The sequence below is a fragment of the Girardinichthys multiradiatus genome, chromosome 11 (assembly GCF_021462225.1).
Source record: "Girardinichthys multiradiatus isolate DD_20200921_A chromosome 11, DD_fGirMul_XY1, whole genome shotgun sequence".
Classification (NCBI taxonomy): domain Eukaryota; kingdom Metazoa; phylum Chordata; class Actinopteri; order Cyprinodontiformes; family Goodeidae; genus Girardinichthys; species Girardinichthys multiradiatus.
Window position 1 is genome coordinate 13,729,616 of NC_061804.1, and position 24,471 is coordinate 13,754,086.

General features: G+C 40.3%; 1 protein-coding gene across 1 annotated transcript in view; it reads right to left on the reverse strand.

Annotated features, from left to right (window-relative positions):
• rapgef6 (Rap guanine nucleotide exchange factor (GEF) 6) overlaps window positions 1–24,471 on the reverse strand; it is a 183,314-nt gene that overhangs the window by 112,378 nt on the left and 46,465 nt on the right. The window contains exons 4-5 of the mRNA XM_047379122.1: window positions 21,971–22,054; window positions 4,274–4,343 (exon numbers count right to left, since the gene is read on the reverse strand). Of these exons, the coding sequence (XP_047235078.1) occupies window positions 4,274–4,343; window positions 21,971–22,054 (154 nt within the window). The remainder of the gene's footprint in view (window positions 1–4,273; window positions 4,344–21,970; window positions 22,055–24,471) is intronic.

A 24,471-nucleotide genomic window follows, 5' to 3' on the forward strand; every position in this document is an offset into this window, starting at 1 on the left:
TACACGGCACCGCCTTCAGGATACAATGTTTGAACCATTGGATGCACATGGTCCTCAAGAATGGTTCGGTAGTCCTTGGCAGTGATGCGCCCATCTAGCACAAGTATTGGGGCCAAGGGAATGCCATGATATGGCAGCCCAAACCATCACTGATCCACCCCCATGCTTCACTCTGGGCATGCAACAGTCTGGGTGGTACGCTTCTGTGGGGCTTCTCCACACCGTAACTCTCCCAGATGTGGGGAAAACAGTAAAGGTCAGAGAACAATACATGTTTCACATTCTCCACAGCCCAAGATTTGCGCTCCTCGCACCATTGAAACCAACGTTTGGTATTGGCATGAGTGACCAAAGGTTTGGCTATAGCAGCCCGGCCGTGTATATTGACCCTGTGCCGCTCCCGACGGACAGTTCTGGTGGAAACAGGAGAGTTGAGGTGTACATTTAATTCTGCCGTGATTTGGGCAGCCGTGGTTTTATGTTTTTTGGATACGAACCGGGTTAGTACCCGAACATCCCTTTCAGACAGCTTCCTCTTGCGTCCACAGTTAATCCTGTTGGATGTGGTTCGTCCTTCTTGGTGGTATGCTGACATTAACCTGGATACCGTGGCTCTTGATACATCACAAAGACTTGCTGTCTTGGTCACAGATGTGCCAGCAAGACGTGCACCAACAATTTGTCCTCTTTTGAACTCTGGTATGTCACCCATAATGTTGTGTGCATTTCAATATTTTGAGCAAAACTGTGCTCTTACCCTGCTAATTGAACCTTCACACTCTGCTCTTATTGGTGCAATGTGCAATCAATGAAGACTGGCTACCAGGCTGGTCCAATTTAGCCATGAAACCTCCCACACTAAATGACAGGTGTTTCAGTTTCATTGTCCAACCCCTGTAGGTTCTTCAAAGTAGCCACCTTTTGCTTTGATTACTACTCCGCACACTCTAGGCATTCTGTTGATGAGCTTCAAGAAGTAGTAACCTGAAATGGTTTTCACTTCACAGGTGTGCCCTGTCAGGTTTAATAAGTGGGATTTCAAGCCTTATAAATGGGGTTGGGACCATCAGTTGTGTTGTGCAGGAGGTGGATACAGTACACAGCTGATAGTCCTACTGAATACACTGTTAGAATTTGTATTATGGCAAGAAAAAAGCAGCTAAGTAAACAAAAAACTAAGTGGCCGTCATTACTTTAAGAAATGAAGGTCAGTCAGTCCGAACAATTGGGAAAACTTTGAAAGTGTCCCTAAGTGCAGTCGCAAAAACCATCAAGCGCTACAAAGAAATAGGCTCACATGAGGACCGCCCCAGGAAAGGAAGACCAAGAGTCACCTCTGCTGCGTACGATAAGTTCATCCGAGTCACCAGCCTCAGAAATCGCAGGTTAACAGCAGCTCAGATTAGAGAACAGGTCAATGCCACACAGAGTTCTAGCAGCAGACACATCTCTAGAACAACTGTAAAGAGGAGACTGTGTGAATCAGGCCTTCATGGTAAAATAGCTGCTAGGAAACCATTGCTGAGGACAGGCAACAAGCAGAAGAGACTTGTTTGGGCTAAAGAACACAAGGAATGGACTTTAGACCAGTGGAAATCTGTGCTTTGGTCTGATGAGTCCAAGTTTGAGATCTTTGGTTCCAACCACCGTGTCTTTGTGCAATGCAGAAGAGGTGAACGGATGGACTCTACATGCCTGGTTCCCATTGTGAAGCATGGAGGAGGAGGTGTGATGGTGTGGGGCTGCTTTGCTGGTGACACTGTTGGGGATTTATTCAAAATTGAAGGCATACTGAACCAGCATGGCTACCACAGCATCTTGCAGCGGCATGCTATTCCATCCGGTTTGCGTTTAGTTGGACCATCATTTATTTTTCAACGGGACAATGACCCCAAACACACCTCCAGGCTGTGTAAGGGCTATTTGACCAAGAAGGAGAGTGATGGGGTGCTGCGCCAGATGACCTGGCCTCCACAGTCACCGGACCTGAACCCAATTGAGATGGTTTGGGGTGAGCTGGACCGCAGAGTGAAGGCAAAAGAGCCAACAAGTGCTAAGCAACTCTGGGAACTCCTTCAAGACTGTTGGAAAACCATTTCAGGTGACTACCTCTTGAAGCTCATCAACAGAATGCCAAGAGTGTGCGGAGCAGTAATCAAAGCAAATGGTGGCTACTTTGAAGAACCTCGAATATAAGACATATTTTCAGTTGTTTCACACTTTTTTGTTCAGTATATACAGGTCCTTCTCAAAATATTAGCATATTGTGATAAAGTTCATTATTTTCCATAATGTCATGATGAAAATTTAACATTCATATATTTTAGATTCATTGCACACTAACTGAAATATTTCAGGTCTTTTATTGTCTTAATACGGATGATTTTGGCATACAGCTCATGAAAACCCAAAATTCCTATCTCACAAAATTAGCATATTTCATCCGACCAATAAAAGAAAAGTGTTTTTAATACAAAAAACGTCAACCTTCAAATAATCATGTACAGTTATGCACTCAATACTTGGTCGGGAATCCTTTTGCAGAAATGACTGCTTCAATGCGGCGTGGCATGGAGGCAATCAGCCTGTGGCACTGCTGAGGTCTTATGGAGGCCCAGGATGCTTCGATAGCGGCCTTTAGCTCATCCAGAGTGTTGGGTCTTGAGTCTCTCAACGTTCTCTTCACAATATCCCACAGATTCTCTATGGGGTTCAGGTCAGGAGAGTTGGCAGGCCAATTGAGCACAGTGATACCATGGTCAGTAAACCATTTACAAGTGGTTTTGGCACTGTGAGCAGGTGCTAGGTCGTGCTGAAAAATGAAATCTTCATCTCCATAAAGCTTTTCAGCAGATGGAAGCATGAAGTGCTCCAAAATCTCCTGATAGCTAGCTGCATTGACCCTGCCCTTGATAAAACACAGTGGACCAACACCAGCAGCTGACACGGCACCCCAGACCATCACTGACTGTGGGTACTTGACACTGGACTTCTGGCATTTTGGCATTTCCTTCTCCCCAGTCTTCCTCCAGACTCTGGCACCTTGATTTCCGAATGACATGCAGAATTTGCTTTCATCCGGAAAAAGTACTTTGGACCACTGAGCAACAGTCCAGTGCTGCTTCTCTGTAGCCCAGGTCAGGCGCTTCTGCCGCTGTTTCTGGTTCAAAAGTGGCTTGACCTGGGAAATGCGGCACCTGTAGCCCATTTCCTGCACACGCCTGTGCACGGTGGCTCTGGATGTTTCTACTCTATACTCAGTCCGCTGCTTCCGCAGGTCCCCCAAGGTCTGGAATCGGCCCTTCTCCACAATCTTCCTCAGGGTCCGATCACCTCTTCTCGTTGTGCAGCGTTTTCTGCCACACTTTTTCCTTCCCACAGACTTCCCACTGAGGTGCCTGGATACAGTACTCTGGGAACAGCCTATTCGTTCAGAAATTTCTTTCTGTGTCTTACCCTCTTGCTTGAGGGTGTCAATAGTGGCCGTCTGGACAGCAGTCAGGTTGACAGTCTTACCCATGATTGGGGTTTTGAGTGATGAACCAGGCTGGGAGTTTTAAAGGCCTCAGGAATCTTTTGCAGGTGTTTAGAGTTAACTCGTTGATTCAGATGATTAGGTTCATAGCTCGTTTAGAGACCCTTTTAATGATATGCTAATTTTGTGAGATAGGAATTTTGGATTTTCATGAGCTGTTTGCCAAAATCATCCGTATTAAGACAATAAAAGACCTGAAATATTTCAGTTAGTGCACAATGAATCTAAAATATATGATTGTTAAATTTTCATCATGACATTATGGAAAATAATTAACTTTATCACAATATGCTAATATTTTGAGAAGGACCTGTAATTCCACATGTGTTAATTCGTAGTTTTGATGCCTTCAGTGTGAAGCTACAATATCCATAGTCATGAAAATAAAGAAAACTTTTTGAATGAGGTGTGTCCAAACTTTTGGTCTGTACTGTATGTATACGAGGGCTTTTCAGAAACAATTGTTTAAAAAAGTGCACCATTGTCCCTATATACTTTATCAATATTGCAGAGATGGAGGCAGATGGAAAAAAGGGGCAAAGATAAAAGAGAAGGATTTGCGAGAGAAGAATAAAGCAGGAAAAATACAAACATCAAATAAAGATGAAAAACAGGACTGATATCAAAGGGCGGAACGGGAGGAAAGGAAGGATAAAAGTGAGGAGCCCTTGGAGAGAGAAAAGGGGAGAACAAATCTAAAATAGAGAGAGAGAGAGAAATAACAGCATCTCTACCCACCACAATCATTTCTGATGGCTCCAAAGTGATGCATTCACAGCCTCGCCTGCCCCCCAGCTGCTTGCCAAAACTGCAAAAAAGAGAACACACAGAAGACATACATAAAATGTAAGTAGAAAATAAAAACAGACGTCAGGCAAGGATGAGATTATCTGCTCACGATGCGCACCGGGGCAGATGCATTCAATCCCAGGCGGCCACCCACATACAAGAACCAACATTAGGGCCCCTTAAATTACACTAATTACCCAAATAATTACGCTCAAGCAGCATTAAATGTAAAATGATACTGATATATGTGCTAAATATCTTAACTAGAGAAGTTACATCTGTTGGGAGTGAAGTACTTGTGTATATTTAAGTAAACACAATTTCATCTCTGCACAGAAGATTTAACAGCAGAAGCCTGTAAGGTGTAATTTAGAGCGGATGACTTTTGTGCATATCCAATTTTAGGTTATACCTGGCCAATACTGCTTTGTCATTAACCCAACTTAGGTTTTACTCTCAAAATGTATAGATGATAATACATTTTTACTGGTGAGAGAGGGGAGACATGCAGCTAGGGTCAATAGCCCAGGACTTGAACCCGCAAAGGCCAGCGTCGAGGACCAAGGCCTCCGAACATGGAAAAGGACCAAATACAGGCAAAACCAGCATAGACCAGTCCTTCACACCAGATAAGGAGGTACATATGCATAAGTCTCATTTACAATATAAACCTAAACTTTTACTTGCCACAGCTAATACTTACAGCATTTAAAACAGCAACTTGCTACAAGCTTTCTTTTTAAATTCAAGTAGAAACAGATCCTTGCTAAGGTTTTCCTACCACTTGAATGTTAGCCTATTTTGCCACATTATAACCACAGACCTCATTGTTTTTCATGGGGGAAAATAATTATGATGTAAAATTATTTTTTTAACAAATACATCATTGGAAAATTGTACTCAGTCACTCTGAGTAAAAACGTTGCAGAACTATCTTCAAAGTATCCTAGATCCTTGCAAGAGAAAAGCTCCTCCACATCATGATGCCGTCGCCACCATCTGTCACCATAGCGGACGGAGTATTAAGGATGACGATCAGTATTTTCCCCAACAGTGTTGTCCATCTTCCACAGAGATCCACACCTGAGCTGCCAAAAACCCCAACTGTTTGCACATTTTGTGACATTATAACTACAAACTTACATTTCTTACAAGAAAATAGATGATGCCACTATTGTTTTGTTTTATTTAGAATGAGTCTTTCTAAATCAAATTTTCAAAACACATTACTTGAAAAAACAGATTAACCTTTAGAGGTGTTTTAGCCTTTTTAAGGCCATACAGATGCATACTGACCCACCTGAACATTATTTTACAGCTAGTGAATCAAAATTCTTACAGACTTTTTAAGAAAAAGGAAGTGAATGTGTGCTCCACATCAATATTTATGGTACCAAACAAAAGTAAAAAACGGAAACGTCTTATAAAAACCTGCAGATTCAAAGCTGACTTCATGTCTCCTTCGTAAGTGTAGCCTTAAGAATCTAAAAAAATAAAGTCAAAAAGCAAAAAATGTTTTGAATACATGTGAATGTCAAAGCATTTTTAAACATATCTTTGAAGACTCTTTCTCAAATGAGCCCCTGTGTCTATGCATGCAGCCATTACTCATGTCTTTGTGGTTTCCAAGCACTGTGTACAGTACATCGTGTGTGTAGAGATCCCCTGTCTGAACAGCTCAATCTGAGCTCGTTGTGAATCCTGAGAACACATTGGGCTGCCAACACGTCTCGCTCCTCTTGGCTTGTAAAAGTGGTGATGCAGCACTGTTTGAGGTTTGAAGGAGCGGCGGGATGCAATCGTTGAGCCGTGTAGGGTTGCAGAAAACTCATGTGGTGTTACTCACATCTCTTCTAAGATTTAGCCGAACTGTTTCAAACAATGTTAGCGAATCGCTCTGCTTTACATACGTCTGCTTCTTTGCTGATCATTTCTCATCCACCCTCTAACATCTCCATCTGTGACCATCCTTTTAAGGACCTAGTGTTGATCCTTTTTGATTCTGAGTTGAAAAACAAAATTTTCTCTTATCCTGAAAATGCAGCTTCCAAATACTGCAGACATTCCTCAAAGTCACCCTCTTGTTTTAGGGCTCAAATACAAATCTGTCTCCATAATAATGAGTAATTATAGAAAAAAATATGAAAATCCTCTTTGCAGTTTCCTAAACTAAATGAGCCGTTTTACCTAGGACACAATTTCCAAGCAATGTCAAACAGTCTGTAAAATAACGAAAGCCTCCCCTTGAAGGAGTAATAAATAAATCAGTCTCCATTTTACTTTGAGAAAGCTGCAGGATCCTGACCTCTTGGTGGCTGAAATTGGCCCAAATGAGCTATGTCAGGATTATGATGATACTCTGCTGCCACCTACCTTGTAACATGTTCAGAATAAACAGCTGTCAATTAACCAACAAACTACTCTTCCTTATAATTTTTGTTTTTATAATTTTCTTCCTTTTATCTGCAGTAGGAGCCAATTATCTCGAGGATGCCTTAAGAGTAATCAGCTGCTTTTAGCCTTCTTCCACTGGGGTCGCATGTCAGAGTCAGCTGCAGAAAACATTCCTAAAAGGTGTAATAAACTCACTGGCATCTTTCAATGAGGCCCTCGGGGCACCAGAAGCCTTCAAACATATGCACCGTAGAGCACGTCCACCAGCTCCATTATACAGAAATGTTGTGCTCGTAGTATGAAAGCTATGTTTAAAGATGCACTGATTAGGCTTTTCTAGGCTGATACCAATTTCCCATGTTCTTACAGATTTGACCTGCTGATTACAGCGTTTTATTCTCAGGAATATAACACAGAAGTGAAAAATATGCTCTTGGTTCTTTGACAGAGGTTACAGCCTTGAATCCAACAAGGGATTTAGAAGAATATCCTAATTTATGCCCTCAAAGTATGAGGTCATGTGAAAAAACAGGGTACCCTACGAACGTATCTGAGCATTTACTCAATATTGCTTTTAATGATGTTGAAATATCAAGTAATGTAACCAAACATAACAAGACCTTTCAAACTTTAAAATGGAATTAAAAAAAGCACCTTCTGGTCAGGAGAAAATTAGGATGGCCCCACATTTATTACCACTTAGGATAGTTAAAATTACACATGGGCATATGGTATCAGATATACATGATGAGAATAATTTTACTCAGCAGTTAGAAGGAGGTTTGCCTTGTTTAAACCTCAGACATTTAGCTTATTGCACTCCTGACTGTAAAAGTGATAATAAAACGCTGTCTGGGGGCTTAGAAAAGGTTAAAGCAGTCTCTCAGTCTGGTATGGGTTTTAAAAAGATCTCAAAAGAATTAAAAATTAGTCATTCCACAGTATGGAAAATAGTCAACAGTGAAGGAGATTCAAAACAACTGCCAACATGCCCAGGTCTGGCTGTCCAAGCAAGTTCACCCAGAATGCGAACCACAGGATGCAGAAGTGTCCAAAAACCCTAAACTGTCATAATGGGACCTAAAGGAGGCTCCCGCACCTTTAGATGTGAAGGTGCATGTCTGTACAGTCATAAAGAGACATTGGAGGTGTGGAAGGAGAAAACCTTTGCTCTCTAGAAGAACATGAAGGTCAGACTATAGTTTACCAGAGAGAATGCAATGTTGACAAAGACCAGGGCTTATCAAATCGTACCGTGAAGGTCAGATGAGTATAAAAGTGGATTATTCAGACATAGAACAGAAAACATCTTTTGTGTAAACCAAATACAGCACTCAGGGAAAAGTACCGTCATGATTTAGGAATGCTTCACTACAGCAGAAACTGGCCAGCTCAACATCATAGAATCCACCAGGAAATCTACCATGTATCAGAGAAAGATGCAGCAGAAGAGGACCCTGCAACCCAAAACATTGAAGTAAATCCACCAAGGACTGACTGAAAACTAAGAAATACAAAAGATCCTGGGCCCAGATTTTGATCCTTATGAGATGATGTGGAAGTGTCCATTTAAAAAACCTCTCAAACATCTCACAGCCTTAAGTGACTAGTTGGACAAACTTTCCTCAGACTGAAGTCAGAGACTGGAAGGTATTTCAGCCAAATGGTCTACAACTAGCTACTGGGGAGTAAAATATTATATTTTTCTTGTATAAGTACAATTCAATTATTTTCTTTTGTGAACATTTCTTTAAAAAAAAGTGAAATATTTAATAGGGTGATTTTTATTTCATTCCCAAAAAAATTCTAAGTGGTCACTGTTGCTTTTTGTTTTTATTCACCAAAGAATGGAGAGTTTTAAGCTTTGATTTGTTTAATAAATATGAAACGAAAATAATTCAGAATTAAGAACTTGACATATTGACCATCAGAGCTGACCAAGGGAAAACTAGACCATTCTGATCTTTGGCCGACTGATTGGTGCATTTTTATTTATTTTTATTTTGAACTCCCTTTACTAACACTGCTGTATAATAAATGAAAATTCAAAAAGAAAAAAAATCCTTCTTAGAAAATCCAAACAAAATAGTTAAATATTTAGAACTTTTGCTGGGAGGAATACAATCAACCCGGCTCTGAATCATTTCACATTTAGGTTGATAGAGGTATTAATTTGGCTTTGAATCCAGCAGAAAATGAAGGAAATACCAGATAATTTCCAGTTATGCATCTAAGAATGAAAATGGGAGTTTCAAGGCACAAATTGAATGATAGACAAAAACTGAATAATAAACAGATATTTCAGTTTGAACTGTTGCCAACTGACCAGACTGTCTCTAGTTCTGTCCATTTTGAGTTTGATATATTAGAAAAAACTGACCCAATATACAAAGCCTATTTTAAGCAAATACAATGAATCACTTTTGAAAATCAATAAAAATAGGCATATTCTGTAGTCACTCAAGGAAATATTCAGTCTGCTGGACTCAAAGCTCTGTCAGGAGGTCAGCCCAACTCTGACAGATCTCTCTATAATCCACCGAGGCGAGACGCCTGCTCCCTGTCCAGCCTACACAAACCCTGCCAAGGCAGTATCTTCACCTTCTCTTTGTCTTCATGCAGCACTGTTAGACAGAAGCGAAAGAGAAACAGCTAGCTATAATAAATGAAACTCAGCAGAGCTGGAAATTTTAGGCATCTTTACTCTGTGTGCAACTGTTATATGTTCTCTCATTTCTCATTTTTTCCTTGAGCTACTGCATGCCCACAGCACTAGAAGAATAAACACCCTTGAGTCAAATACAGGTCCTTCTCAAAATATTAGCATATTGTGATAAAGTTCATTATTTTCCATAATGTCATGATGAAAATTTAACATTCATATATTTTAGATTCATTGCACACTAACTGAAATATTTCAGGTCTTTTATTGTCTTAATACGGATGATTTTGGCATACAGCTCATGAAAACCCAAAATTCCTATCTCACAAAATTAGCATATTTCATCCGACCAATAAAAGAAAAGTGTTTTTAATACAAAAAACGTCAACCTTCAAATAATCATGTACAGTTATGCACTCAATACTTGGTCGGGAATCCTTTTGCAGAAATGACTGCTTCAATGTGGCGTGGCATGGAGGCAATCAGCCTGTGGCACTGCTGAGGTCTTATGGAGGCCCGGGATGCTTCGATAGCGGCCTTTAGCTCATCCAGAGTGTTGGGTCTTGAGTCTCTCAACGTTCTCTTCACAATATCCCACAGATTCTCTATGGGGTTCAGGTCAGGAGAGTTGGCAGGCCAATTGAGCACAGTGATACCATGGTCAGTAAACCATTTACCAGTGGTTTTGGCACTGTGAGCAGGTGCCAGGTCGTGCTGAAAAATGAAATCTTCATCTCCATGCTTCCATCTTCAGCAGATGGAAGCATGAAGTGCTCCAAAATCTCCTGATAGCTAGCTGCATTGACCCTGCCCTTGATAAAACACAGTGGACCAACACCAGCAGCTGACACGGCACCCCAGACCATCACTGACTGTGGGTACTTGACACTGGACTTCTGGCATTTTGGCATTTCCTTCTCCCCAGTCTTCCTCCAGACTCTGGCACCTTGATTTCCGAATGACATGCAGAATTTGCTTTCATCCGAAAAAAGTACTTTGGACCACTGAGCAACAGTCCAGTGCTGCTTCTCTGTAGCCCAGGTCAGGCGCTTCTGCCGCCGTTTCTGGTTCAAAAGTGGCTTGACCTGGGGAATGCGGCACCTGTAGCCCATTTCCTGCACACGCCTGTGCACCGTGGCTCTGGATGTTTCTACTCCAGACTCAGTCCACTGCTTCCGCAGGTCCCCCAAGGTCTGGAATCGGCCCTTCTCCACAATCTTCCTCAGGGTCCGGTCACGCCTTCTCGTTGTGCAGCGTTTTCTGCCACACTTTTTCCTTCCCACAGACTTCCCACTGAGGTGCCTTGATACAGCACTCTGGGAACAGCCTATTTGTTCAGAAATTTCTTTCTGTGTCTTACCCTCTTGCTTGAGGGTGTCAATAGTGGCCTTCTGGACAGCAGTCAGGTCGGCAGTCTTACCCATGATTGGGGTTTTGAGTGATGAACCAGGCTGGGAGTTTTAAAGGCCTCAGGAATCTTTTGCAGGTGTTTAGAGTTAACTCGTTGATTCAGATGATTAGGTTCATAGCTTGTTTAGAGAGCCTTTTAATGATATGCTAATTTTGTGAGATAGGAATTTTGGGTTTTCATGAGCTGTATGCCAAAATCATCCGTATTAAGACAATAAAAGACCTGAAATATTTCAGTTAGTGTGCAATGAATCTAAAATATATGAATGTTAAATTTTCATCATGACATTATGGAAAATAATGAACTTTATCACAATATGCTAATATTTTGAGAAGGACCTGCATTAGTGACAAAGGATGTGTGTGTCTGTGTGTGTCCACATGTGAATGCTCAAAAACCAATGCTACTGCCATGACTGAACGGAAAAGCAGTTTAAGATTTTATGCACCGAATGACACACACATTGACAAAAAAGCCAAACAACAGGAGACAAAGTTTCTCTTTTAGGTTATTTTGATGGAAAACGTTGAGGTTAAAATACCAATGCACAACAGTTTTTTGGTTTCTCAAGTTAGTCTAAATTTACAATCCGCTATTTTCTCCTAAATGTAAGTTGGAGTTTAAACAGCGTAAACCTTTTTGATGCTAGCTTTATACAAATAATAGTGCGCAACCTAACATTTTAAAATAAAAATAAAAAAGATAGAGCTTTTCAAATTGTAGGTTGTTTTCTCCTCACATCCATTAATGTGTAATATTTATTTGTGTTTTATAGCTGATGATAGCTTATGTGGCTTCTGTCTTGGCCAAGTCTCCCTTGTAAAAGAAATCTCTGACCTCAATGGGACCTACTGGGTGAATAAAGGCATACTAAAACCGAATACATTCCACAGAACATTTTTCCTACAGTTTGCATAGCAGAACATTATATTTATATATACAGGAAGATATTATATGGTGAGATGGCAGCTATATGTCTACACATCTACCACATTTGGCGTTCAGGGTTCCTACAGACGTTATGTCAAGATTGACGGACGAACGGAATTGGCATAGTCATTTTTTTCCTTACGATCAGCAGCCCCAAGACTCATCTTATCTTCATCTGAATGAAGATGTGCCTGTGCTCTGTTTCAGCACGCGATGATTTTCCTCCTCTCTGTTCCTGAAGAAACAAGTTGTTGGCAGAGGGAGGAACAGGTTCAGCTTCGGTCCAGTGACAGCTGCAGGACTTTGGGCAACAAACCATGACAGCCAGCAAGTCACTAGGACCACACACATACGCAACCACCCTGAGGTGCAGTCTAAAGCCTGGGTATATCAGCAATCTGTCAAAGAATGCCAAATATCAGACAACTATTATTAAATGACAAGTCTACCAAAAAGCAGAAAATTCAAAAGAATTTTGTAGGTTAGAGTAAGTTTATACAAACATTTTCCTTCTTTTTCTTTTTTGGTGAAGCGATATTATCATCCAGCCATGTTGAACATATATTATCCACAGAAGGAATGCTTAATTTATTTGAGTAATTCAATTAACAAAACAAACTCATATTGATTAATTACGCAAAGAGTGGTGCAATTCAAGTGATTTATTTCTGTTAATAATGAAGATTATGGCTTACAACTAACAAAAGTCCAAAATTTCACTCCCCAGATAACTTGCATCATAAGAAAAAACAGAAACATCAGCGTATTGAGAAGTATGCCTATATGCTGTACAGTATGGAGCTCCTTTCGCATGAATGTCGGCATCAGCACAACGTACAGTTCAGGCTAAGAGCCAATGGCACGGCAGACACATTAAGGAAGTCCATGTTGCTTTAATAGTTGCCTGCAGTTTGTCTGCCTTGTTGGTTCTGGTGTCTTTCATATTTCTGTTTAGAATACTTCATAGATTCTCTATGAGATTTAGGTCAGTTCAGTTTCCTGACCAATCAGTCCAATGATACTATGGCCATTATAGCAAGTATTGGTACTTTTGGTAGTGTGGGCAGGTTCCAAATCCTACAGAAAAGTAAAGGAATTGCTCTAAGATTTCCTGGTAGATGGCTGACTTTGGACTAGACAAAACACAGTTGATAAACACCAGCAGATCACATGGCTCAATACATCCTTACCGACTGTGAAAGTTTCCACTGGACATCTGTGCCTCGCCACTCTTCCCCCAGACTCTGGCACATTGATTTCCAAATGAAATGCTGCATGTATAACCTTTTTCTACCACATTTTTTCCTTACACTCAACTCTTCTTTAATATACCTGCATATAGCATTCAGTAGAGGTGGAGGTTGTCAATCCCTGTCTCCTGGACAACTGTTGGGTGGGCAGTCTTCTCCATGATTGTGTAGCCCACAACATGTTTTACTGGTGTAATGCAATATTCAAAGCTTTGAGACAGAATTTTGGCTTCTCCTCAGCAGTGGGTCATAATCATCAAAATGAACAGAAATAATTGCCTGAAACATATCAGTCTGTGAACAATTAACCTTCAGACAAGTTTCACTTTCTAAACTGAATTTCTGATATTGCTTGATCCTTACATGGAATTTCCCATTGCATCTCATCGTTTAATTCCCCACTTCTGCTGCCACTATGTAGCCTAGTTTAGTCACAAGAAAAGAGGAATGAGTCTGATCCACATTTTCTAGTCACATGATTCTTATTTACTGACACCTAATCCCATAAATGCATTAATGTGTAATCATAAATGTTTAATCCTGCTTTTGACTGGAGCTTTACTGATGCAGCAAAAGTAGTGTGAGGTTCAAAATCTTTGATGGGAAAACCCGTTTCTTGTTGTTAAAGGCCTGCATATCCATTTTAGCTGTCTGGTTATACTTGTTTAATTGAAATGAAGGAAGGACAAAATTTTTTTCATGCTGAACTACTATTAGCAAACATACCACCAGTGAACAGTCCACATTCTGCAAATTCTGAGCATCTAAACAAGCATCCTGAATTGACTGTGATATTGCATGGTGTTGACAAAGTGCACTGTGAGTTAAAGAAAGTGTACAAGTTTGTTCCACTGTGGAACCCATACTTAATGCAAGACCAAAGCACAGCAGGACACACATGTCTAATGTAGGCATTTCTTCTCCTCAGTATCACCGGTTTTCACACTTGGCTGGTTAACACAGTGACAGTGTTAACTCAGACACAGAGGACAGAAAAGCTTCTTTTTTCCAAAAAGACCACCAGGACACAGAAGAAAACAGCCAAACAGACTGCAAGAATGATGTATTAGGTCCTTCAGGCACAGCACCAACAACAGCTGCTTCTCAACCACAGAGCAACAAGTCAAGGTGTCACTGTAGCGTAAAGACAGATAATCTATCAGACACATAAGTGAACCCAAGTTCACTGCTGGGCTCGGTACATTATCATGCTGCATTTGTTAATTACTTGTAGGACAGCAAGCTTAAATTAAACCAAAACATGTATATAAAATGTGGGGGTTTAGGGAAGTGAAACAGTAAATGACAGGAAAGCATACAGTGCCTTGCAGCTATAATGTATCTATGGGGATTTTATAAGACAGATCAACAAAAAGTAGCACAACATTGTAAAGAGGAAGGAATAATAGCCGTTAGTCTTTGGAGGGAATGTCTCTAGCAGCTTTGCACATCTAAATTCTTGCCCACTCTATGAAAAACAGCTCCGGATCAGTAAGTTGAATGGATACTGTCTGTGAAAATTACAGATATTGTGACAGCCGTTTTGACACATGCTTTGACCTAAAGCACGTGGCCCTGCTGAAGAACCACAAAACAAATACTCCCCACAGCATGATGCTGCCATCCAAGTGTTTTACTGTGGGTAATGATTGTTCATGGTGATCATTAGCATTAGTTGTTCCATCACAGTGTTTTGCATGCAGGTCAGAAAGTTACAATTGTCATCGTCTCATCTGACCAGAGCAGTTTTTCTACAAGTTTGACATGTCTCCCAGATTGCTTGAGGCAAAATGGATCCCTTATGCTTTCTTTCAACAACAGCAACCTTTTTTGCCCTTCAGATCATTACAGTGCACAATTTCTAATCATCCTGTCAAGAGACTTTCCAACTTAAGCTGCGGATCTCGGATGCTAAACCAGAGTTATCATGAGCCTCTTGGCTGCTTCTGTGGTTAATGCTTGGCCACTCAGTTCAGGGTAGCCACCATCTCTTGGTAGGTTTGCAGCTCTGCCATAATCTTTGTTTCAAATGATTGATTTAACAGTGCTATGTGAGATGTACAAAGCTTGGGCAACTCTTTTATGGCCTACAACTTATTTAAACTTCTCCATAATTTTACCCCTGACCTGCTGGGTGTTGTCCTTGGTCTTGGTCATGATGCGGTTTTAAATGTGGACTACATTTACTGATTAGGTTACCAGTGAATGGTTGCACAGGATTTTATTTAGAATATAGAAATTAACGGAGATGGATACAAATGCATGCCACACTTTTAGATTCATTTTTTAGTAAAGATTTTTGGAAGCCATGAATCGTTTGCCTATTTGCTTCAATAGTATGCCCTACTTTGTGCTGATCTATCATATAAAATCTGAACAGGATGCAGTTAACTTTGCGTTTGTAACATTACAAAATGTCCAAGGGGTATGAATACTTTTGCGAGGAACCATTTCCATATCTTTTGTTCTTGTTTTTCATTTACTACACCTGTATTTCCCTATATTTACAGCCAGCCCAAATAAATAAATAAAAAGGTTAAACAGTTAGTTCTTCATTGAATCTCCTCAAGTTCCCATTTTTAATTTTCCCTCCTCCATTATCAACGCTTCACCAACAGTAGCTACCAACTAAACATCACCAACATTAACGCTTTGTGCTTCAGGTCTGTTTACTTCTGTCTAAAGCTACAAAAAACAAGAACTACTTCTCTGGCAGATAATCAGTGCTGATAAAAACAGACAAAACCCAAGAGTAGGTGCTATGTTTTTAAGAGGCCCAGCGGTTTTAAGTTATCCTGCAACAGTGCCATGGGGAGCTCCTGGCTTTCTAGTTGTTTGAACGACAGCAGGCAGGAAATTAAACATGCTGGGATAAAGAACGCATAAAGAAAGGGCGAGGGAATTTTAAACAAAATATATACCACCTAACAGAATCAGAAGTGAGCTCAGATACAGAAAGAGAGACAAAAAATATAGTTACCAACCAGGAACAGAAATACTATGGATCCAAGTCTTTGTATTCCCTCTGATATGAAGCATATTATCCACAACAAGGAGAGGCGAAAGTTCATCATTCAAATAACCCAAAATCAGATCCGAGTGTGACTCCAGCTCCTAAGCATGCGAGAGCGAAGTTTTCCCAGAAAGCAGAAGTAGCAAGCTATTAGTTTTCTATGTTGTCTTTGACAGAGAAGGGAGTGTGTTCTCTCTCTTTTCACTTCTGTCTGTCCGCTTGCTTCAACAAGGTGTGTGTTTCTCTGTGTGTGTGTGTGTGTGTGTGTGTGAGAGAGAGAGAGTGTGTAGTCTCATTTCCTGCCTGGATGTGCTTCTGGGCTCAAGGCGGGCTGGCTGCTCAGGAACACATGGCCATCCTCTGCTCTGCCAGGGGTTCCGCATTCCTCTCTCTCGCTCTATTTTCCAAACACACACACACACACACACACACACACACACACACACACACACACACACTCTTGTTTTGCTATATGGAGTGAGGACCATGTGTTGACTCCCATTGACTTCCATTGATTTTCAGTCATTTTCAACCCTTTCTATGCCCTAACCCTGACAATAACCCTAAACCTAACCATTACCAGTGCATGCCTAACCCTAACCGTAACCTAAAGTCAATTCACACGTTAGTCCTAAACCTAACCGTTAGCAAAATAGGTTGTGAGGACCAGCAAAATGTCCTCACTTTGGTACAAACAGTCCTCAATTTGATGGTGAAATCAGGAAAATGGTTCTCACTGTGATGCCAAGACAGGAACACACACACACCTCCTCCTATTAGCTCCCTCTGTGACCCTTTACAAGCCCTCCCCACCCCTTTGCTGCAGCTAGAACTCCTAACCATACACACACACACACACACACACACACACACACACACACACACACACACACACACACACACACACACACACACACACACACACACACACACACACACACACACACACACACACACACACACACACACCGCCTCAGGTCCTTTGCATGGCACCAACATTCCCCCACCCCTGACTCGTTTATCAACTGACCCACACTGGAATGACACACAGGCAGTTCCAACTACCCTAAGGGTATTGTTAGTGGTCCAGCTACACCCTGCTACAGCTGGTCAGTTAGTGTTAAACAGTACACAAACTGAAAACAGTATAACAGCCTGCAGTAACTATTGCAGTTGCTTCAGTTCTGCAAAGTCAGAGGATGTTTTTAGATGTATCATACACTGAGGAGGAAGTCTGCACATACTTAATTAAACTGAATTTTTATACACTGCTCAAAAAAATAAAGGGAACACTCAAATAACACATCCTAGATCTGAATAAATGAAATATTCTCATTTAATACTTTGTTCTGTACAAAGTTGAATATGCTGACAACAAAATCACAAAAGAATCATCAATGGAAATCAAATTTATTACCCAATGGACGCGCCTTGATTTGGAGTCACACACAAAATTAAAGTGGAAAAACACACTAGAGGCTGATCCAACTTTGATGTAATGTCCTTAAAACAAGTCAAGTCTGTCATATGTGCTCAGTGTGAACCTGCTTTCATCTGTGAAGAGCAAAGGGCGCCAGTGGCGAATTTGCCAATCCTGGTGTTCTCTGGCAAATGCCAAGCGTCCTGCACGGTGTTGGGCTGTGAGAACAACCCGCATTTGTGGACGTCGGGCCCTCGTACCATCCTCATGGAGTCGGTTTCTAACCGTTTGTGCAGACACATGCACATTTGTGGCCTGCTGGAGGTCATTTTGCAGGGCTCCGGCAGTGCTCCTCCTGTTCCTCCTTGCACAAAGGTGGAGGTAGCGGTCCTGCTGCTGGGTTGTTGCCCTCCTACGGCCTCCTCCACGTCTCCTGGTGTACTGGTCTGTCTCCATGTAGCGCCTCCAGGCTCTGGACACTACGCTGACAGACACAGCAAACCTTCTTGCCACAGCTCGCATTGATGTGCCATCCTGGATGAGCTGCACTACCTGAGCCACTTGTGTGGGTTGTAGAGTCCGTCTCATGCTACCACAAGTGTGAAAGCACCACCAACATTCAAAAGTGAACAAAACAGCAGCCAAAAAGCAAAGGTACTGAGAAGTGGTCTGTGGTCCCCACCTGCAGAACCACTCCTTTATTGAGAGTCTTGCTAATCACCAAAGATTTCCCCCTGTTGTATTTTCCATTTGCACAACAACATGTGAAACTGATTGTCAATCAGTGTTGCTTCCTAAGTGGACGGTTTGATTTCACAGAAGTTTGATTTACTTGGAGTTATATTGTGTTGTTTAAGTGTTCCCTTTATTTTTTTGAGCAGTGTATTTACCAGTAACACAACAGGGGAATAACCTGCAGCTATTGTGACCATAGGTATATTCATTTTTTTGAGAGGCACAGAAAAAAATATACAGTGAATTAAAGAATAGGCCGATATTCATGTCAAAGTACTACACTTATCCAGTTTAGAGGGTAAACTTCACACATCATTGTTACTACAGAGACCCAACATTACAAATCTAAAGCCAAATAATATATCTATGATGGAAAGAAACATCCTGACAAGGTGAGAAGATAAAACAGCAGCTAACATGTGTAAGCGCTGATATGGCAGCATCCAGGAAGCTTCTGTTTTTACCTATTTCCTTTTTGGTTCAGACTGAAGGGTGAGTAAGGTGTTAAGAAAAATGCTCTACATGTAGAGGATTTATCACATTTCCACTAACATTCAGTACAGAGTGACAGAGAGACAGCTTGAACACTTATGAGTATGGAGCTGAATGAGAAGTATTTCACTTTTTTCAAGCATAGCTGCATGATTTAGGAGATTAAGAAGTGAAAAGCTGCTGGTTTTCTGGCCATTAGTCATCTTGAATAACTATCTGGGTATGGTTGGATTAAGCGCTGCATGAAAGAAATGTTGGATTTCATCATAATGTCTATTGATTCAGTCATTACCCAAAATGCATTGGAATAGAAAAACTTTCCTAACTTTTGAGATTACCTAAATATTGACATTTGATAACAATGTGAATAATCTAGATTAATCATTTACAAAGTCTTTAATTAATTTGATAAAAATGAATTTGAAATGTCAAAAATCAGTATTGGAAGCTCAAAGCTTTAGAACCAAACAGATCATCCGCAAAACTCTGAGTAATGCATTTAAATTTTTTATAAACAAGCTAAAACGGTTTAATATTTTTTTTTTTTTTTCCCAGAATATTTTTTAGAAGTCCTATAAAGTGTCCTGGTGCAAATGAAAACCATGTTCAATAACCGACAGAAGCCACGATCTTTTACTTAAATAACGACAACGCAGTGGTTGTTGATGCCCAAATAGAGGAACTGTGGACGACAAAGCCTCCATTGTTTCAGTGATTGCTGACATCATCGTGTCGGAAACAAGGGAGAAATTAGTGTCCATCAGGCTGTCATGTTTTAAACTCCTGCTGATTGGTGACTGAGTCAATAAATTACCCGTATCTAATGCACGGTCATTTGACCCAGGACTGATTGCAGTCTGCACTCTTTATTACCGAAAACAAAAGCAATAGGCTGATGCGTTTCAGCCCCTTCACACTGAAAGAAAGGAGAAGTGAAGCAAACGCGCTTAACAATGTTAGAGATGAAAGTAGCTAAATGTACAGCCATATAATTATGTAGGCCAATTATTTTCTGCTTTGTTAAAGTCCTGATGGTGCTGTTATCAGCTTATAAGAAAAAAACAGGTTTTATTCATATCATATGAAGAAACTAGATTTGCTTGATCTTCAGCGTGTGAGTAATGTGAGCCTTGGAGTTTCTCAAGAGGTAAATTATAATTGCAGACAGAACAACAAACAAAGACAAGGAGTGATAAAGCTATGAAACCTCTTGCTGACATTGAGAAATTTATTTCAAGTGACATTTCGTTTTTAGATGTGAGCATTTTGTGACCACCATAGCAGGTCAAAAACCCAAATCCGGTTTTTAAGATGCCCATTAAAATAACTTAAAATGTTTAAATATATATATATATATATATATATATAAACAATCTCAAACGATGTACAACAGTCAATATGACTTTCTAGTCATCCGTAGTTAGCGGTCTAGTTACCTATTACAGGTTTTTGGAAAGTTATTTTAAAAGTTTCAGTTTCAAAACTGCATTGGTTTAGTCATATCATTGCTACAGTTTAATGTCCTTTAATGAGATGCCTGGGGAGGCGCCGGCGTGACCTGAGTTTTAACTGCCACATAAGAAAGACAAATGTGGCTGTTTGGAAATATTTCCGATGACGGCTTCGAAGTGTTAAGGAGGCAACTACAGAATGCTACACTGAACAGATGATTCTACTTTTTACCTCCTTTTAGCATCTCAAACTTTATTTCAAATGTCATGAATTCATGCTTTGCATTTTGGAAATATTTTTGGCCAGCTGGATGGACTCTGTGCGCACACCTGATACGTAATATTCTAAAGCTCAAGAAGAGTGGTGAAGATACTAATCCATGGCAAAAACGTATTTTAACATTAGTAACACAATTACAGATTTTCTTGATATCGTATCTCTTGCGAAATTAACTTCAGTTCCTCTTAAGCATGGTGTTCCACAGGGTTTTGTTGTTGGCACAATTTTATTTGGTTACCTTGTATCATCTTTTAGCACAAAACCTAATAACTGGTTACGCCATCTTAGCAGTAACATCTGCCATAAAGCATTTTTGATAACTGGTAATGAGTTTTTTTTTACATCACTATGGAGAAATTTTGGTCCATTCTTCCATGCAGAATCATTTTAATTTGAGGGTTTGACCATGAACAGCTTGTTTAAGGACATGCCACAACATCCCAACAAGATTCAAGGCCAAACTTTTATATATACATATATATACATATATATATATACATATATATATATATTTTTTTTTTTCAGTAATTATCTTGTCGATCACCAAACAGAGGCGATGAAGGAGAAATTGGAATAGTCCGAGTGTGTGGGGCTTATAAAACACAAAGTAACTGAATTAAACTTTACAAACAGGGGAAGCAAAACAGACATCAACTGTTCAGTTGATGCGTCTGTGAGTCAAGCACTGTGGTGCAGCATACCCAGAATTAGAAGAAAAGAGTGTGTGAGATGGCAAACACCCAACAACTTTGCACACAGACATGGCAAAACATGTTAAGGACTTAATGGGCCCTGCAGCGTCAACTATCTTAATACCCAACATCAAAGAAGAACATACATCCTTGACCTACTCAAGAGGGTGCAGCGCTTCAACTTTTAAATCTGTTTTTGTTAAGGAAACGGTTTTTTACTTTTTGCAGTTGTCAACTCATTGTGCTTTGAAAGGTTAGACAATCTAATTAATGATAATAGTAACAACAAAAACTAAAAATATCACAGTGAGAATTGATTAAATTTGGCTTTGGCCTAACTGGACTTTCACTTTAGAGAATTTAGTTTACTGCTATCAAACAGAAAAGGTCCAAGAAATAAGTGCCTTGTAAAACGTATTACCTTACCTTATTTACCTGTATTTGGTAGGATTTATCGTTTCAGCTGACTGAAATTAAAGAGATACTGTCAGGTTTTACAGGGTTTAGGCCTAGCGATGTTCTCCGGCAAATTTGGAATTGATCAAGATTTGATAATCTTTTAAATAAATTGGTACTTTTCAGCACAACATGAACATGAGACTTACAAACGTGTGTAGATGTATCCCCATGCACCGGTGAAACCAGTATTTTCATGCTTTACAGTTCTGTGACAGGCCAACTCCCTAATCATCTAATAGATGAGCACAAATACATCCACACACATACACAAAACATCTGTCCCATGACAAGCTGTCAAGATAGTGCAGCTTCATGTGTCATGTCAGATAAATCCTGCTTCTGTCGCTCTATGACACCTCAGTGTCCTATTGTCATTGTGCTGTTCTCCTGTTTTTTTACCCGTGTGTGTGCGTGCGTGCGTGCGTGTGTGTGTGTGTGTTTGTGTTTTGGTACATACCAGCACCTGGCCAGGTACATGTGCTCCTTGACAAAGACGGATCCAGAGAGCAGAATGTACCAACAGGTAGCGAGGTTGTCTGGACTGGAAAAGGCAAAAATAATTTATGAGGTTCATCCTTTTTACAGCGCTCCTAGAACATTTTTCTTTTTCAAAATTTGGAAGTATTAATACAAAATTTCACTCTGAATTTATTGCAGATATTTGTACAGTCGCCAAGCTCTAAATATAGAACATTCAAAAACCAGAAACAAGAAGCAACAGGAGGATGGACAATAGGATGGATTGATGAAGACAACTTTTAGACTGTAGGATAGGGGAAATACAAGATTTATTTCAGACTTTTCTTTTTATATTTCTGCAGATCTGAAAACACTCAAATTACATCTTGTCATATACAAACAACAAATAATAGCTAACACATTTTTGGCTCCAGCTGCAGCATGAAACAAATGAAATAACATTTACTGTTGTAATCTACTTTTTACACTATTTTCGAACTCACGAACACATAGCTGTTTAAGGAAACGTCAGCCTTATTCAAGGTGGCTACATACCGATGCTGGCTTTTAAATGCTATTCAGTTGCAGTCTTCTCTTCTGCTTCATGTTAGAGGTTTTTATGATTAGTTTATAAAGCAGCGAGCTCCAGCCATTTCTAAATCTAACACTCGTTTTGGTTGTTAAACATTATATGCAACACATTTTCCAAATGAGAACTCTGAAAGGTAAGCAGGTATGCAGGTAAGCACCGACTATGTCTTGCATAAATTCACTCTCAACAGAACACACTAATGCCCCTTTTCTATGGGCTCTACTTTGGGTGGCGTCACTCCACTCAGCCCACTTTGTGACCATTTTCATTACTGGCTTTTCCGGCCCGGTACTGGATTTTTGGTACCTGCACGGCAGACGTTCCCATTGGGGTTGACCAGGGCAGGCTGATTGTCCATGGGTATGGTCAGCCGTATGATCTCACTGCAGTATTCAGCAGCAACTCGATGGGAGATGAGAAATGAAAAAAGGACCAAAATGGCTGGAGCGGGTCTTTAAGCAAAGGGAATGTTTCAGTGTCTGTGTACTCCAATTAACAATTCGATTACTAGATGAGTTGATCAATATTTCAATAATCGATTAATACAATTATTTGTTTCAGCCCTAGTTGTAATTCAGCCACACTGGGGAGTTATCGAACATGAAGGAGTTTTTTGAGGTCAAGCCATAGCATGTCAATCAGATTGAGGTCTGGCCTTTGATTAGGCCACTTCAGTGCCACAAAAATGCAGAAGAAATCTGTAAAGGGGACTTTGTAGGGCACAGTGGACTTGTAAATTAAAAGTAAAAGTAAAAAGAAACTTTACGCTTTGGGATATTATGCTAGGTAAACCTCAAAACTGCAACATTCCTATTATTTTGTGAAGTAAAATATTAATGAAGCCTTTGTTAACTTGTTCATTAATTTGTTCATTTTACTAATTACATGCACTGTTAAGACAGCAGAATCCCTCACGCAATTCCGTTTAAAAGCTAAAGGAAGGATTGCTTTTTTTCTTGACTTGTTGGATTTAAGTGAGGCCAACGCGATTAACTTTTACTGCAGTTTTATTGAACAGACTTTGATCGCTTTCATCTGCTGTTTTTGTATGTACAGCTCAAGAGAAATTGAACATGGCAGCCGCTTTGGTCGGGGTTAAGGTACTTAAGACTTGGCGCTGGTGAAGACGGGGAAACATATATCACAGGGAGGGAGAGAGGGTGGTTGTGTGTGTTTAGTTGATGGCAAATTAAACTACTGAGTGTCTAATGTGATTCTAGTGAAGATGATAAAGCATCAATAACATGTGGAGCTTCTGTCTCATCCTTTCATCTATCACAGGTTCCACATCACGTCGTCTACCTCATCTTCTCATTCCTCCTGTTGGCTCATCTGTCATCCTTCTCCCATCTTGACACTGCTATTCTTTCCTCATCCTATCCTCTTTAGCATATTCACGTCTTGCTTTCTTTCCTCCCCTGCATTCACTCTTCATATTTTAATAAAACTCCTTCTCAGTTTCTTATTTCACACCTGCTTTTACATCGTCTTTGAATAACATTTGATGTTGCAAATATGCTGTGCAGATGACACAAAATTCTGAAATTCTGGAGGATTGACAACGCAGAGCTCTTCAGCTTCTGCTCCTTATGGATACATATCACATCACTGACCTCCACAAATGAGCATCTTCAGCTACTTTTGGCACTCGGTAGAAAATCCTCCTGATGTTTCAAGCCATAGATACTTTTATAAGCTTTAGCTAATAGCTTTACGTTCTGTGAAGCTAGCAAGCACTGTCAACTTGCTAGCTATTCAGGTGCAAATGAATATCAAAGACTAAAATCAAGCATTTTGCAAGCAAGAAACTTTTGTTTTTGGAAGCTGATGTTCTGTAAAACCCTCGGCTTATAAAACATGTCATCCTGTTTTAAAACAAGACCGTCACAGACTGCATACCTCCCCCA